This window comes from Anomaloglossus baeobatrachus, chromosome 5 (assembly GCF_048569485.1).
Source record: "Anomaloglossus baeobatrachus isolate aAnoBae1 chromosome 5, aAnoBae1.hap1, whole genome shotgun sequence".
NCBI lineage: Eukaryota > Metazoa > Chordata > Amphibia > Anura > Aromobatidae > Anomaloglossus > Anomaloglossus baeobatrachus.
Genome location: NC_134357.1, coordinates 27,423,427 through 27,439,340, shown reverse-complemented (window position 1 = coordinate 27,439,340; position 15,914 = coordinate 27,423,427). Strand labels below are relative to the sequence as shown.

Sequence of the window (15,914 nt, the reverse complement as noted above, 5' to 3'; positions counted from 1 at the left end):
GTGTAAGTTCGGGGCCTCTTGTCGGTTCAGACACGAGTGTTCCGGATGTGGAGGGTCCCACCCTCTGGCCAGGTGCTTCAAGAAAGGCAAAGGAAAGGCGGGGGAGGGGTCTGGAAAAAGGGAGGACGCCAGTGAGGGTAGAGGCGATGCTTCCCTATTTAAGTAGATATCCGGATGTGCGGGCGGCGGAGTTGTTGGAACGTGGTTTTACAGAGGGCTTTCGGATTCCGTTTGAATCTGAGGCGCCGGTGTTTCGCCCGGGAAACTTGCGGTCCGCAAAAGAACATCCGGCGGTGGTGAAGGAAAAGCTGCAGAAGGAGGTGGAGTTGGGGAGGATGGCGGGCCCATTCCAGGACCCGCCATTCTCTAATTTACGGATTTCCCCCCTTGGGGTGGTACCTAAGAAGGAGCCAAACAAATTTCGGCTCATTCATCATTTATCTTATCCGGCGGGATTGTCGGTGAATGATGGGATATCACCGGAATTGTCGGCGGTATGTTATGTATCGTTCGATAGGGCCTTGGAGCTGGTAAGGGTAGCGGGGCGGGGGGCCCTGATGGCAAAGGCGGATGTGGAAGCAGCTTTTCGTTTACTCCCGGTGCATCCAGAGAGCTTTCATCTCTTAGGGTGTATGTGGGATGGTGAATACTATGTGGATCGTTGCCTGCCGATGGGCTGTTCCATTTCGTGTGCTTATTTTGAGGCATTCAGTACGTTTGTGGAATGGGTGGTCAAGGAGGTGGCAGGAGTCCATTCGGTGATTCACTATTTGGATGACTTCTTTTGCGTGGGTCCGGCGGGCTCTTCGGTTTGCTCCTTGTTGTTGTTTACGTTAGAGCGGATCGCGCGGAGCCTGGGTATTCCGTTGGCAAAAGACAAAACAGAAGGGCCGGTGACGGTATTATGTTTCTTAGGTATCGAAATTGATACACTGGCAATGGAATGCCGGTTGCCGGAGGGAAAGCTGTTGGATTTGAAGGCGTCGGTGCGGTTCTTGTCTCAGGCCAAGAAGGTGCGGTTGCGGGAGTTGCAGTCAGTGCTCGGAAAATTGAATTTCGCTTGTCGCATTATGCCGATGGGGCGGATATTTAATAGGAGACTGGCGAGCGCAACTGCAGGGGTAAAAGCTCCAAATCACTTTGTCAGAGTGACAAAAATGATGAAAGGGGATTTGTTGGTGTGGGAGGAGTTCTTGGACCGGTACAACGGTCGGACCCTTTGGATGAGCGAGGCGGTGTCCAATAGCCAGCTGGAATTGTACACGGATGCGGCTGGGGCGACAGGTTTTGGAGCAATTTTTCAAACGCGCTGGTGTGTGGGAAAGTGGCCGCGGCGGTGGGTGGAAGCAGGTTTGGTGAGGAATTTGGCGCTGTTGGAATTGTTTCCCATTATTGTGGCGGTGGAGTTGTGGGGCCCTGTTTTTGCTGGAAGAAGGGTTTGCATGCATTGTGACAACATGGCGGTGGTGCATTCCATCAACGCACTGTCGGCAAAATCCCCGCCGGTTGTGGGGTATTTAAGGCATCTAGTGTTGCGTTGTTTGGAGTTAAACATTTGCGTGGTGGCTCGGCATGTGCCTGGGATTCGCAACGAGGTGGCTGATGCGCTATCACGGTTTCAGTTTTGCAGGTTCAGGAAGCTGGTGCCGGAAGCGGACGCGGAGGGGGAACCTTGCCCGAACTGGCTGTGGGACCTGGCATCGGTGTAGCTTTTGAGGGAATTCGGAGATCGGTGTCTGAGGCTACTTGGTGCCGATATCAGGCGGTGTGGCAGGAATGGGCAGAGTTGGAAAGTAGGGAGTTCATGGAGTCGGGTTACCAGGGTCGAGTGTTGGGGGTACTGATGTTAATAAGTGGGGATTTTTCGGAAGGCAGGTCTGTTTCGGTGATTGGTTGCAAGTTGGCGGCGTTGGCCTTTTTGTTCCAGATGCAAGGGGTTCGGGACGCGACTAAGGATTTTCTGGTGCGACAGGCGATGAAGGGTTTTCGAAAAGGGGCTCAGTCGCGTGACTGTAGGCGGCCGGTGTCATTGCCATTGTTGGTGCGTTTGGTGGGGTGTTTAGGGGAGTTGTGTTCGTCTCCTTATGAGCGGGTGTTGTTCTCGGTAGCTTTTGTACTGGCGTTTTTTGGGGCCTTTCGTATTGGCGAATTGGTCAGCCCGACTAAGCAAGCGATGGGTGGTTTGCTGTTGGGTGATGTGATGCTGGGGGAGGATAGAGTGGAATGTCGGCTTCGTTTTTCTAAGACGGATCAGAGGGGCCGGGGGCGCTTAGTAGTGTTGTACGCTTTACCGGGGCACCAGTTGTGCCCAGTGTTACATGTGTCAGAGTTTTTAAAGGTGCGCGGCGGTTACCCTGGTGTTTTTCTTAGACATACGGACGGATTGGCTTTGTCGCGGTATCAATTCAATGCGGTGCTGAAGATGGCTCTAGCAAGGGTGGGGGAGGAGCCACGTGAGTACGGGTCTCACTCCTTCCGGATTGGGGCGGCAACGGAGGCCGCCAGGTGGGGTTTGAGTGAGGATTGTATCCGGCGGATTGGGAGGTGGGAGTCTTCCAGGTTCCGTTTGTACATTAGGCCTCACTTGGTCAGGTGATGGTCAGGGGTGGGGGATTCAAGGTTGGTGTTAGATGCCGGTTTGTGGGCAATTTCTTGTGCTGTTGCTGTTTTTATTCGTGGTCTTTGTATTTTATAGGTCCATGCCTTGTGTGGATCCTCGGGCACTCCTATGTGTATTGGGGAGCGTTACGGGCGGATGTGCGGCGTGACGGTCGGCAGCTTGGAGTGTCGGTGTCGGAAGCCCGAGTAAAGTGGCTCGGAATTCGGGGCATGACTTGGGGTAGAGTGCGCCCAGAGGTGGCTTATTATAGCCGTATGGATCGTGTCCCTGATGTGTTAATTTTGCATGTGGGAGGGAACGATTTGGGAGTAAGGTCGGCGAGGGAATTGAAAAGGGATATAAAGCTGGACCTGTTACATTTGTGGAGGGCGTTCCCGGGCATAGTTATCGTTTGGTCGGACATTATAGCTCGGACGCAGTGGCGTTTTGGGAGGTCGGTGGACCGTATTAATAGGGCTCGGAGCAAGCTGAACCGGGCTATTGGCAGGTTTGTGGCGAGAAATGGGGGGTTGGTGGTGCGGCATAGAGAATTGGAGGAGTCCACGGAGCAGTATCTAAGGAGAGATGGGGTTCACCTGACTGATGTGGGTCTGGATTTATGGATGTTGGGTTTGAGGGATGGCCTAGAGCAAGCACTGGGGGTGTGGGGGGCCCGGGCCAAGTAAGGGTGTCACTTGGCCGGCCTGTGGCGGGGTGATAGGTCCGTCTGAGAGGTTGGGAGTACCGACAGTCGGCTTGTTGGTACGAAGTCGCTCAAGGGGAGTGGCTTCGGAGTGGATGGGAACTTGTGGGCGGAGGTCCCGCAGGTTCTGGGTAGGGGTAATTAACGATGGAACGTTGTTACCCCTCACCTCGGGCCGGGTGGTCACGGCCGAGGTGGTCCTCTGGGCCGGTTTGGAGGTTACGGCCGGGGGGTTAGGAATGATGGTTTGCCTCTCGGACGGATCTATCGGTGTTTCTGGTTATACGGGTATATATGTATAAGGTTAAGTTTAACAATTGAGTGGCATGTTGGGCCACAAGTTTGGTATACATATATACGGTAAAATAAAACTGTGGCCATTCCTGCAATAAAGTCGTGGTTCTCGTCTTCATTTAGGTAGATATGGTACGGGGGGTGTGTTTTACAGGATAACCTGATTATCCCTTATAGATGCGTCAAGAAGGGCAGTGAGCCCCATAGGGGTGAATGGACCCCATGACGATCGGGAGGGTGCAAGGTTAGGAAAGGGTTAATAGGTTTGCATGGGATGGGGGATGTGTGGGAGTACAGGATTGGTAGTAGGGAGCTGTAAGGGGATTGGGGGGGAGCAAGGAAGGGGTGGGGTGTTGGGAGAGGTATAAGAGAGGGGGGTGTGCTGTTTACCTCCCCTTCCGTCGATAGATCTTTGTGTCCCACCCGCCCGCCCTGATATATAATTATATGTATATGTTCAAAAAAAAAAAAAAAAATGATAAAAAAAAAAAAATAAAAAGGTGAAAAGGTGATGGTTTTCAAAAAAAAAAAAAAAAAAAAAAAAGAACTTTTAAAAAAAAAAAAAAAAAAAGAGGAATAAAGGAGAATACAAGGTTGAGTTGCTAATTTATTGTTGTCACAGCGGGGTGATAGGTCCGTCTGAGAGGTTGGGAGTACCGACAGTCGGCTTGTTGGTACGAAGTCGCTCAAGGGGAGTGGCTTCGGAGTGGATGGGAACTTGTGGGTGGAGGTCCCGCAGGTTCTGGGTAGGGGTAATTAACGATGGAACGTTGTTACCCCTCACCTCGGGCCGGGTGGTCACGGCCGAGGTGGTCCTCTGGGCCGGTTTGGAGGTTACGGCCGGGGGGTTAGGAATGATGGTTTGCCTCTCGGACGGATCTATCGGTGTTTCTGGTTATACGGGTATATATGTATAAGGTTAAGTTTAACAATTGAGTGGCATGTTGGGCCACAAGTTTGGTATACATATATACGGTAAAATAAAACTGTGGCCATTCCTGCAATAAAGTCGTGGTTCTCGTCTTCATTTAGGTAGATATGGTACGGGGGGTGTGTTTTACAGGATAACCTGATTATCCCTTATAGATGCGTCATGTGATAAGAGAAAAGCTGAACTTTCAAACATGATAGAAAGAAATAGCAGTGGCACTCACCCAGTGAAAATGTCTTCTTTATTGTTTAAAACATATAAAGCTCAGGAGGGGATGCAGGAAAAAGAGGGGACGACAGCAGCCGTTTCACGCTCAGTGGCGCTTCATCGGATCCAGTGAAAATACAATTACCGTCCCTTCCTTATTTAACAGGTGTATAAGGGAGTACGTTCTTAGTGAGAGGCAGACTAATTAGTCAAAATAAGCGAAGGGGTGTAATGCACATCAAAATCAAACTATGCAAACATAAAAAATATATAGAGTTAAAAATATATTGCAAAGATACAAAATTCAGTATACAAGTTTGTAAATAGACTAACGGAAACAATCACATAATAGCGCGTTTATAAAAAGATGGACATTTCATTTTCGTCATTGAGACCAAGCAGTCCTTGAGCCTTGGTCTCGATGATCCAGCTTGCTTCTCTTCTGAGAAGTATTCTGTGGTTATCACCACCCTGTTTTAGATAGGATACTCTTTATACCTGCGAATCGCAAGATCTCCAGATTACCACTATGGACTCCTCTAATATGATGTATGAACCGCGGAACTCCCTTTCCTTTAAGAATGGAGTTAAAATGCTCTATAAATCTTATGTATAACGGTCTAATCGTCTTACCTATTATAGAAGAAGCCGCAAGGACAAAAAATTATATAGACAACAAATTTGGTTTTACATGTAATATAATCTTTCACTATGAGTTTTACTACCAATAATTAATGGATTAGTAACCAGATGAAACATGTAAAAAGAACAGTCACCACATTTAAAGTTCCCTGATTTTTTATGGAATGCAACACAAAAGACGATACGGAAATTATAGGTAATAAAACCATAAAAAAATTAAAAACATATTCCCTGGCAGAAAAATAAATTAAATTATTTTTGACTATACAATCTCTAAAATCCTACATGGAATGCGATAGAGTTCCCAGAAGGGTACGCTCACATGAGTGACAAAAACGGACGAGAGCAATGCGAGAAATTTTCGCATTACACTCGGACCATTGTTATTCTAGGAGTGCAAGCTGTTGGTCAGCTTTTCTCGCATCCAGATTCTGGATGCGAGAAAAGCGGCAGCATGCTGCGTATTCATGCGTTAAACGGCCGAGAATCGCCAATACAAGTCTATGGGTGCGAGAAAAAAACGGACGGCACACGGACCATCCTAGTGATATCTGTATTTATGGAAACAATTCTATCATGTAGCATAGAACACTGTAAATGTTCCTGTAATTGACTGTAAATGACTAATAGCTGCTGAGTTAAAAACGGATTGCACACGGACAGCACACTGACAGCACACTGAGAGCACACTGACAAGTGAGAAAAATTCGTCCGATTCTCGCAAACGAGAATGGGACCGTTTTTTAATACGTTTGTGTGAGTCCAGCCAAAGCCTGAGGATTGTAAAGAATATTTCTTTTGCCCAGGATAACCCCTCCTTTGTAAAAGAATGGGAGGATAATATAAAGCTTTAGCAATATCTTAATCCCTAACCTCCTTTACCGACTCTTCTATAGGAGGAACCAGGGTAACTCTAACCCTATGAGGGGGTTGGCAGCTATGGACACTTTGCGACCACAGTAAATTCAATAAAATATTCAGTTATATAGAATGGGAGGATATACAAATGGACTGCTCTACGAAATTACTTAAATTGGTGCTTGATAAAAATGCTAGTGATCACCAGCTGATTAATGCTGAGCTAGATAAAAATAAAACTGCGTTCAAATCGCGCCTCTTCCCTGAAAAATGGACTGTTTTTTCTGAGAAATTGGAAAGAAAATGTCACCTATACAAACCGAGACTAAACAGAGGAAAGAAGAGAAGTTTTTAAGGGATAAAAAGGATTATGAAACTAAGTTTTCTCCTGGAGTAAAAATAAGAATAGCTCCTCCTTTGATAATCCCAGGTTTAAGAGAAAACAGTACAAAAGTAACTATGCTAAAAGGAGACAAAATAAAGATTTTTGGACAACAGATTCAGACTCCAGCATGTCAGAGGACTTTCCTAATAGAAGAGCTGATAAACCGACGTTTAGCACTACGAACCAGACCCCCCTACCTTTACAAGGTGCATCACGAGGGGCAGGAGAAAGAACACGAAAACATCCCAGTATAAAAAGAAACAAGTCTCCTGGAGATGAAAAATCCGTTGGTCATTTCTGATCCGGATAATAATCGTGTGACTAACCTAACTCCGCATATTATTGACGACTCGATGATATCAGTTCTAACCAAAGGCTTGAATTTCTGTTAACCCAAAAAATTCAGTATCAGGATGAAAAAAAGTCCAGCGCAGTCCTCAAGTTGCAATTAAATTTTTTTTTTTCTTTTATTTGATAAATCCGTTAAAAATAAGTGGTGTACAAAGCGGTCAGCTAGAAGAGTATAGGGGACATAGAGAGGAACCCCACAGAACTACGCGTTTCGACACATAGTCTTAATCATGTTCTGAAAAGGAAAGAGTGTCGGTTTCCTATAAGGTGTAACACATACCCACCTTAATTACATACACATGTCGACATTTGGAAGTCTATCACATTAGATGTTCACATTAGTAAGTGCATGGAATGCGGTTTTCAGAAAAAATATAGTTAAATAAAAGGCAGAAATATTGAAAAATGGAAAAAGGGGAAGAGAAAGGAAAATAAAGGGCAAGAGAAAGAAGAAAGGAAAACAGCATATATGAAATAAAGGGAGTGATGGAATGAAATAAAAAAATGCTGTTAAAATGTATCTTATACAGATAAATATTTCTGCAGCTGGCAGGTGCATACAATATAGATTAGATTTATACATTTAAAAGGATCTATTTTATATGAGTAATTTGCAAATTAATATATTATTCATAAATATATATTATCTGCAACTGCCAGTCTGATCCCAATTATTAAGCAAGGGCCTGGGATTCTCACCCAAAGTTAATTTTGATGTCTTCCATACCATCTTAGGCCCCCTTCACACGTCCGTGAAAAACACGCACGTGTGTTACGGGCCGTTTTTCGGGTCCGTGTCCCGTTTTTGTGTCCGTTTTTATGGTCCGTGTGGCACCTGTGTGAATTGCGTATGCTAGCCGTGTTTGTGTGCAGAACGTCCGTGTGTGCGTGTGGAATTAACGTGTATGTGTACGTGGAATGTCCGTGTGTAATGTCCGTGTGTGTGATGCACAATGTCGTTTATAAATGTCGGCTGACAGCAGACAGAGTTGCGCGATGAGAATGAACTCGGGTGAACTTCACCCGACTTCATCCTCATACCGCGGCTCTGTCTGTGTCGAGTACTGATTAGCGGTCACCTGTGAAGGATTCACCGGTGACCGCTAATCCCCCGAGTGACTGAAGTTTCCCCCCCTCTCTCATACTCACCGTTCCTCGATCTCCGGCGCAGCGCTGCACGGCATTCACACTGCTGCGGCGGCTTTTACTATTTTGAAAAAGCCGGCCGCTCATTAAACAATCTCCTATTCCCTGCTTTCCCCGCCCACCGGCGCCTATGATTGGTTACAGTGAGACACGCCCCCATGCTGAGTGACAGGTGTCACACTGCACCCAATCACAGCAGCCGGTGGGCGTGTCAATACTGTGCAGTAAAATAAATAAATAAATAATTAAAAAAAAACGGCGTGCGGTTCCCCCCAATTTTAATGCCAGCCAGATAAAGCCATACGGCTGAAGGCTGGTATTCTCAGGATGGGGAGCTCCACATTATGGGGAGCCCCCCACCCTAACAATATCAGTCAGCAGCCGCCCAGAATTGCCGCAAACATTATATGCGACAGTTCTGGGGCTGTACCCGGCTCTTCCCGATTTGCCCTGGTGCGTTGGCAAATCGGGGTAATAAGGAGTTATTGGCAGCCCATAGCTGCCAATAAGTCCTAGATTAATCATGTCAGGCGTCTATGAGACACCCTCCATGATTAATCTGTAAATTACAGTAAATAAACACACACACCAGAAAAAATCCTTTATTAGAAATAAAAACACACACATATACCCTGGTTCACCACTTTAATCAGCCCCGAAAAAGCCCTCCATATCCGGCCGAATCCAGGATGGTCCAGCGTCGCATCCAGCGCTGCTGCATGGAGGTGACAGGAGCTGCAGCAGACACAGCCGCTCCGGTCACCTCCACGCAGCTAATGAAGACAGCCGCGCAATCAGCTGATCTGTCACTGAGGTTACCCGCTGTCACTGGATCCAGTGACAGCGGGTAACCTCACTGACAGCTCAGCCGATAGCGCGGCTGTCTTCATTAGCTGCGTGGAGGTGACCGGAGCGGCTGTGTCTCCTGCAGCTCCTGTCACCTCCATGCAGCAGCGCTGGATGCGACGCTGGACCATCCTGGAGTACGCCGGATATGGAGGGCTTTTTCGGGGCTGATTAAAGTGGTGAACCAGGGTATATGTGTGTGTTTTTATTTCTAATAAAGGATTTTTTCTGGTGTGTGTGTTAATTTACTGTAATGTACAGATTAATCATGGAGGGTGTCTCATAGACGCCTGACATGATTAATCTAGGACTTATTGGCAGCTATGGGCTGCCAATAACTCATTATTACCCCGATTTGCCAAAGCACCAGGGCAAATCGGGAAGAGCCGGGTACAGTCCCAGAACTGTCGCATATAATGTATGCGGCAATTCTGGGCGGCTGCTGACTGATATTGTTAGGGTGGGGAGCTCCCCATAACGTGGAGCTCCCCATCCTGAGAATACCAGCCTTCAGCCGTATGGCTTTATCTGGCTGGCATTAAAATTGGGGGGAACCGCACGCCGTTTTTTTTTAATTATTTATTTATTTATTTTACTGCACAGTATAGACACGCCCACCGGCTGCTGTGATTGGGTGCAGTGTGACACCTGTCACTCAGCGTGGGGGCGTGTCTCACTGTAACCAATCATAGGCGCCGGTGGGCGGGGAAAGCAGGGAATAGGAGATTGTTTAATGAGCGGCCGGCTTTTTCAAAATAGTAAAAGCCGCCGCAGCAGTGTGAATGCCGTGCAGCGCTGCGCCGGAGATCGGGGAACGGTAAGTATGAGAGAGGGGGGGAAACTGACCGACAGACTGTGAGAGAGGGACAGACAGACAGAGAGACCAACAGAGAGACAGAGAGACAGACCGACGGACTCAGGGAGATTGACCGACATACACAGAAATAGAAAGAATAGCCGACATCACTAGAAATAAAAACACCAAACGGACACGGACTATAGGTAGATGCATACGTGTTTACTAACGTGTGTGCACATACCCATAGACTTTCATTGTGTCCACGTGTGCGTGCTCCGTGCAGATAACGGACATGCACCCGTGCAAAACGCAAACACATACGGATCACGGACACGCACACACGGACATAATGAAATAACGCACGTGTGACCACAATCATAGATTAACATTGGTGCACGTTTGGCCGTGTCTCCGGTATATACGGAAACGGACCAAACACGCACGTGTATCACGGACGTGTGAAGGGGGCCTTAGACTTGAACAAATTTGCCAGAAATATAACATTAAAGCGACACTTTTTTCAGGATACGGAAAAAATCCAAGAGAATATTGTACCAACTAATATACCTTATACTGTGAATGACTATCCATTGTTCCAAGAACAAAAAGCCATCATGGACCTCCGCCTACTCCAGTCGGACCAGAATCAGGAGTTCTACTCTGAGGATATTAGATCAAAAATTTAGCTGTCTAACCACACATATTATCCAGTTCAATCACGACCAATGATAATGGACACTTTTCAAGAACTGATAGTACAAGAATTAACGGAGCTGAGCAGGACACCCTCCCCCCACAGAGATAATCTCACAAAAGGTGAGAGAACTGCACTGTCTGAATTAACCCATAATACCAACATAGTGATCAGACAGGCAGATAAAGGTGGGGCGATTGTCCTGCTCGACTCTGGCCTATATAGGAAATTAACTCTTTTTGATCTACAGGATCCAGATACCTATATGGAACTACAAAATGACCCTACTGATCATTATAATAATCTTATGTTAAAAATCTTAGAAGAGTTTGTCTGTATGGGAGCCATCGATAGTAAAACAAAAGACAATTTGTTTGTGTCATTGTGACCTGTGATTTCCAGGTGGACTTATATAAGGCAAACGGCAAAATGCATTTATTTACACATTTTGGTAAAAAAATGAAATAAGTCATAATATCACCAACTTAAATGAAGATTCCCAGAACACTATTGGTCCCATTGTTTTTATGAGTTCCACCCTTGAATCTATTAGAGATGATGCTACCCTTTTATTAGGGATCAATGCTGATAATCCTCAAATCAGTAAATTTGCATACAGTAAAAATCTGATAAAAACCATTTACTGGCGGAAATAAATCCACGTTTCTTCCCCCTGTCAGCCCGGGTAACGATATTGATCTAGTCCAAGAACAAGTTATTAAAGAAATAGAGGCAGTATTTTATCCAGAATTTCCTAAGACTCTTGCTCCTGGAGAATTACTGGCCATTGAAAAAAAAATCAAAAAACTTGAAGACGTCATGAGAATACTACATAACTGAAGCAAAACGTCAATTAAACGATACATCTACTTACACCCCCTTGCGTTCTGATCCCACTAATAAGATCAAAAACAAATTATGTGGGTTTCTGAATAAAAGTGATCTTGATGGAGCTCTATCTAAAAAACAAGCTGAAAAATTGCTGCCTGAATTTCCTACGAAACCACATTGGTACTTGCTGCCAAAAATACACAAATCTATTACTGTACCACCTGGGCAGCCTATTGTATCTGGTGTGGGATCCGTTACTGAATCCCTATCCAGATACATAGAATGGCATCTACATCCTTTACTAAATAAGATCCCATCTTATGTAAAAGATACAAATGATTTATTGTTAATTCTGGATGAGACAGAGTGGCAGGATGGTTTCCATCTAGCATCAATTGATGTTGAAAATCTATATACACGTATATCCCAAGATATGGGCATTAATGTAGTAAGAGATACTCTCTTACATGCTGAAAAAAATAATATGCTAGTGGATTTCATTTGTGGGGCTTTTGAACTTATTCTAAAAAATAATACCTTCCAATTTTTAGATAGCTGGTATATTTAGAATAACGGGACAGCAATGGGGATGTCAGTAGCTTGCTCTTTAGCAAATTTTTTTGGGGTGTTTTTGAAAATAATTATATATACAGCTTGGATAACCCCTTTCTGAAAAACATCAAATATTTTTTCCAGATCTGTAGACGACATTTTTCTGATCTGGGATGGCACAGACAAGGAATTTCAAGACTTTGTTGGTTATCTTAATAAGAATAATTGTATGAATATAAAGTTTACCCATGTCTTTGGAGATCAAGAACTAAATTTTCTTGATGTTAAATTAACAATCAATGAGGGAAGAATAGATAGAAAGGTTTACAGAAAGTCCACCTCCACTAACATGCTGTTACACTTCGATAGTTCACATCCTACCCATCCTACCCACATCAAAAAATCTCTTCCTTATAGTCAATTCTTGAGGTTAAGGCGCATTAATAACAATAATGACAATTTTCTATCTCAGGCAGAACATTTAAAAGAGAGATTTTTAGTAAGGGGCATCCCTAGAAATCTGATTGAAAATGCCATATAAAAAGTGCTTAAAATTCCTAAGATCTCACCTAGCAATCCACATTCTGCCATAGTAAAGAAAAAGGGACAAAACCAGATTCCTCTTTAATTTTAAATATGGCCCGCTAGATAGAGTAATTCTCTGGGCGAATAATAAAGATTGGCATATGTTTGAGACAAACGAGGCTTTAAAAGATATTGTCAGATTTAAACCTGTAATTACATATGGAAGAAGCCGTAATCTAGGAGACATTCTTGTGCGTAATCGTTTAATTCTTAGAAAAACAAGGCTACAAAATACCGCACCATCAGGGAACTTTAAATGCGATGACTGTTCTTTTTGCAGGTTTCATCTGGTTACTAATCCATTAATTATTGGGTGTAAAACTCATAGTGAAAGATTTTATTACATGAAAAAAAACAAATTTGTTGTCTATATCCTTTTTTGTCCTTGCGGCTTCTTCTATAATAGATTAGACCGTTATACATAAGATTTATAGAGCATTTAACTTTTAATTTTAACGCCATTCTTACAGAAAAGGGAGTTCCGCGGTTAATACATCATATTAGAGGAGTCCATAGTGGTAATCCGGAGGTCTTGCAATTCGCAGGTATAAAGAGTATCCTATCTAAAACAGGGTGGTGATAACCACAGAATACTTCTCAGAAGAGAAGCAAGCTGGATCATCGAGACCAAGGCTCAAGGGCTGCTTGGTCTCAATGACGAAAATGAAATATCTGTCTTTTTATAAACTCGCTATTATGTGATTTTGTTTTCCATTAGTCTATTTAAAAGCTTGTATACTGAATTTTGTATCTTTTCAATATATTTTTAATTGTATTTATTTTGTATGTTTGCATAGTTTGATTTTGATGTGCATTACACCCCTTCGCTTATTTTGACTAATTAGTCTGCCTCTCACTAAGAACGTACTCCCTTGTACACCTGTTAAATAAGGAAGGGACGGTAATTGTATTTTCACTGGACCCGATGAAACGCCACTGAGCGTGAAATGGCTGCTGTCGTCCCCTCTTTTTCCTGCATCCCCTACTGAGCTTTAGATGTTTTAAACAAAAAAAGAAGACATTTTCACTGGGTGAGTGCCACTGCTATTTCTTCCTATCACATTTGAAAGTTCAGCTTTTCTCTGGCCTCTTTGTTGAGCACCACCCATACATGATCTTACAGTGAGCGATTGGACTATTTTTTTATATGGTCGGGTTATTCCTATATATTGTGGAGCTCTATATGCGATGTGCCGGATGTCTCCTTAAGGCTTTGTGCGCACTAAAAATGTGAAGTTTCTCAAGAAAATTTCTTGAGAAACTTCTGGGAGTGGAAGATTTCCGGACCTCCGGAAAAAATCCGCACCAAATCCGCGGTAAATCCGCATGCGGATTTGCCGCGGATTAGCCACGATTTTCCCGCATGTTGTTCCCTGCGGATTTTGCAGGCTGTACTGCAGAAATCCGCAGGTACCTGCGGAAAAGAATTGACATGCTCATTTTCTCAAGAAATTTTCTCAAGAAAATCTTATCAAGGAAATTTCTTGAGAAAAATCCGCAGCGTGCGCACAGCTATTTTTTTTTCTCATAGGATTTGCTGGGAAATGTCTGCACAAAGATTGCAGACATTTCTCAAGAAATTTCCGCAGCAAATCCGCGGGTAAATCCGCGGGTAAAACGGCCTAGTGCGCACATAGCCTAAGGCTTTCATGTGATGTAACATTCATTACCACAGAAACAAAAAAAAAAATCACAAAGCCAAAGACTTATCAGCAGCCTTTCGTACGAGCTTTTTATACACATTTTTATTGTGTTTTGTTCCACATTTTTCCCCACTGATTAATATGAATGAAATACGCTGTAAAAAAAACGGTGTAAAAATTGACATCCTGCAGATTTAATTCTGTGAGGAAAAACTAAGCTGCATTTGCATAAGATTTCAGAAATCTGGTTCATTTTGCTGGTAACGGGCATTTTTTTTCCCCAGCAAATGTGTGCAAAAAGAATGAAAAAAAAAAAAGCAACCAACTGTGTATAGCCAAATACTCATCTTGGGATAACAGTAATGAACAGCTCTTTGAGGAGAAAGGACAGGGGCTGATCCGGCACAATCTGGAGGGGGCTGCAATCACACACGGACAAGGAAGAAAGTAGGACTCACCGGTTTTCTCACGAGTCATCATGGCCGCACTTTCAGGATCTTGATTATCATTGGTCTCCATAGTTTTACTATTACAATTGTGTCTGCTGCAGAAGCCGAGTGAACGTCTGTACCGACAGCTCGTCTGCACCTTACACGCAGTACACGGTGTGCTCACGGCCAGGTAGAAGATTCTAGCAGGTTGGAATAGCCGGCAACTCAGCAGAGACGTTTTCATTTGTCCACGCCCCTAGTCACAGGTATGCAGTAAGGGAGGGCTGCCCTTCTTCAGAGTTATGAAGCTGCAGACGTGAGGAAGCCATAAAACAATTCTGCCAGGCATAACCCTAAGGGTTTGTGTACATTTTGTAGTTCTTTTTTTCTCCCTGTGCAGATTTGCCACAAAACCTGAAGGATTTCCTACTACTTGGAAAGTGAATGAGAATCTTGAAGTCTCCTGCACAAGTTGCTTGTTTTTTTCTTTGCAAATTCACAGCAGATTTATAGGGAACCTGTCAGGTCTAATATGCAGGGAAAACCACGAGCAGTTCTGGGTGTATATTGCTAATCCCTGCATAACCGTCCCTGTATCTAGTAGCATAGATAAAGAGATCTTTAGAAAAAGTATTTCTTAAGATCCTTTATGATATGCTAATGAGCGAGGGCAGTAGCCCCAAGGAAAACCGTAAAAAAATATCATTAAGGGATGATTAGAACAGAAAACCGTGAAAAAACCCTTAAAAACCTTTATTTAATTTAGATTAAAATTAGATATCCCACATACAAACAAATCACACACAAAAATATATAGAGATACACAGAAAAAAGGAGGTTGTGCAGTGCAGAGCGGGATTGGTCAGATGCCCTCAAACTTTTCCCTACCTTGCCGCGGAGGTTGGAACCCTAGGGGAACGTAGTGGCGCTCCCGCTCAACGTCGGCTCGCCCTCCTCTCCCTGCACTAAATTAGAGTGCAGCTTGTCTGGGAGTATAGGAGTGCATAGATGATAGTCACTGCACTGCAGTTATAATCAAAAAATACAAGTCAAAAACTGTCAGGAATATAGCCTATTGACAGTTTTACATTCAATAAATAGAGGTGTGACCCTACACAGATAAAAGGCTCATGTGGTATCCAATCTTTATGATAAAAAGAATGCCTTTAAGGGACAGTCAGTCCACCAGAGAAATTATGGGTCATAAAGTGCAATAGTGCTATATGGTCAAAGGAAGCCATAAAGTGCTATGCATACTGTTATGTAAACTCTCCACTCAATTGATATAATAGCAACATATGATTTATAAAGATCTTTAAAGTGCTGTGCATGCAGTAGCAGTTATTTGCTCAAAAAATCTCTGTTGTGCTAATGAAAGCACCACTTTTCATGAGTGTCAGATATTTTGCTGTGATAT

At 44.0% G+C, this 15,914-nt stretch overlaps 1 protein-coding gene across 1 annotated transcript in view; it reads right to left on the bottom strand.

Moving 5' to 3' along the window:
- LOC142313239 (C-type lectin domain family 2 member A-like) overlaps positions 1–14,693 on the bottom strand; it is an 89,568-nt gene extending 74,875 nt beyond the window's left edge. Inside the window, exon 1 of the mRNA XM_075352224.1 lies at positions 14,525–14,693. Within this exon, the coding sequence (XP_075208339.1) occupies positions 14,525–14,585 (61 nt within the window). The 5' untranslated portion in view covers positions 14,586–14,693. The remainder of the gene's footprint in view (positions 1–14,524) is intronic.
- Between the last annotated feature and the right edge of the window lie 1,221 nt (positions 14,694–15,914).